Source organism: Diaphorina citri, unplaced genomic scaffold, assembly GCF_000475195.1.
Source record: "Diaphorina citri unplaced genomic scaffold, Diaci psyllid genome assembly version 1.1 scaffold5134, whole genome shotgun sequence".
Classification (NCBI taxonomy): Eukaryota; Metazoa; Arthropoda; class Insecta; order Hemiptera; family Psyllidae; genus Diaphorina; species Diaphorina citri.
The window spans coordinates 16,566-18,389 of NW_007382510.1; the positions used below are offsets into that span (position 1 = coordinate 16,566).

Here is a 1,824-nt window from a genome sequence, read left to right on the forward strand (position 1 = left end):
GTGCTGCTGCCTCTTCCGGAGCGCACTCAGAAAAGTACGTGATGAATCACTGAAGTTAAGCAGCGTTGCTCGTGATTGGTATCTGGCCGGGGTGCCGACGGCGTAAGCGCCATATATGATATATGTTTCATATATGTTTCTAGCTTTTTCCAGCCCCCCCTACCTGGGTGTGGTCAATGTGAGTAACAGAGTAACCAATTGAAATCGACTTCATTGATGTAGTGGTTAGCACAGTGGGGTTTGAATCTGGAGGTTGACGGTTGAAGTTCAAGTCAGTGTGACGAGCAGTTATGCTTAATACAGTTAGAAAAAATTCCTTCCATTCTTGATGGAAATCTTGGCGGAAAAGCGAGACATAATTTTGAAAATATCCATTGTCTATCTCACCCAGGTGCTTAACATATCAAGGCGGAATCTGGGCCGGGATAATCGTGTTGTGTGTGATCATGGTAGACAATCCAGAACTCCGTTCCTAGACGAGCCAGTGGTGGCGTTCCTATTGAGTCTCCCTTCCTGGCAAAGGTAAGACAACAATAATTGAATGGGTGAGTAGAAGAACCAGGAATGTTAAAAATCGATTTTTCAGGAGAGCAATTATAGTGCAAAAATATTACATTAATCTAATCGGTATTCCCCACTCTAAAATCGAAATGCTTTATGGATCTAGGGGGTATTTCCCCTCCATACTCACAGACACGATGGAAAAAACATTCCTGGTTCTTCTACTCACCCATTCAATTATTATTGTATGATGAACCAATTCTTTACCTCGTCTTTTTGAAGAGGTTTGATAGAGGGAACTGTAACAACGAAGCTCTTATCGTCCCGAAATCTAAGAGAGAAGGGCAGGATAGGACAAAGCCAGCCGTTCCGAGAACGACCCTTATTTGTTTAGGATAAAGTTGCACCGGGCGGGAATCGAACCCACGGCCTAGCGCTTACAAGGCAAACATGGTACCCTGCAAGCTAACTAGGCTGGCAGTGCAAAGTTCTGTGTGAAATTCTATTTGGATTAGTTAGTTTGGAGGGCAGCGTGTCTGCCTTATAAATGCTAGGTCGCGGGTTCGATTCCTGCCTGAGGCGAACTTCATCCGAAGCAGATAAGGTTCGTTCTCGGAGCGGCTGGCTTTCTCCTATTTTGTTCCCCTTCTATTCTCGATTTCGGGACGATATTACCTCCCTACAGTCCCTACTCATTCCCTTGTTTCAGATGTTGGATAACAGATGATCTGCCCCCCAGTGTAGGAGATAAGTTGCTGTTACGACTCCTAGCGTGGAAGTTGGGACTCAAAGTGGCAGCCAGTTTGCCCAAGCGAGCGCTTCAGTTTGGATCCAGGATTGCAAATAGTCGTGAGAAGGGAAACGCGGTGTGTGACCGGTTGCAGAGTTGAAATACCTACGGGTTTTAAAACTCGGTTCAGTTAAGGCGATAAGGCCTGTTCCCACTTGCCGTTCGGAAAAAAAAATCGTGCCTAAGTGAGAACACTCTCATTTTAATTACTTTGCTTACAGGACATTCAGACAAAATCGTAACGTGCCTGAGTGGGAATACTTTCACTTAAATTACATTGCCTACAGGACATTCGGGGGAAAAATCGGATGAAACTCACGGAAGTGGGAACAGGCCTTTGTTGATTCCAATATTCGGTTCAGTTTCCTGCGTTTTTGATGGGTCACAAAGGTCACAACACAAAGCAATCGACCAGAGGGGTCGATCTTTTTCCGAGTCCAGTATTATCGCACTTCAGGTTCGGTTACCTACATTTCTACGTTTTCGTAGGTAGCTTTTTTTTTTCTTTTTTTTTAACTGATTCTAATCCCCCT

General features: G+C 44.6%; 1 protein-coding gene across 1 annotated transcript in view; it reads left to right on the forward strand.

Moving 5' to 3' along the window:
* Positions 1–1,743, forward strand: part of LOC103521393 (asparagine synthetase domain-containing protein 1-like) — a gene marked incomplete at its 5' end in the record, with an annotated part of 12,386 nt that extends 10,643 nt beyond the window's left edge. The window contains 2 exons of the mRNA XM_026832088.1: positions 392–522; positions 1,211–1,743. Of these exons, the coding sequence (XP_026687889.1) occupies positions 392–522; positions 1,211–1,391 (312 nt within the window). The remainder of the gene's footprint in view (positions 1–391; positions 523–1,210) is intronic.
* Between the last annotated feature and the right edge of the window lie 81 nt (positions 1,744–1,824).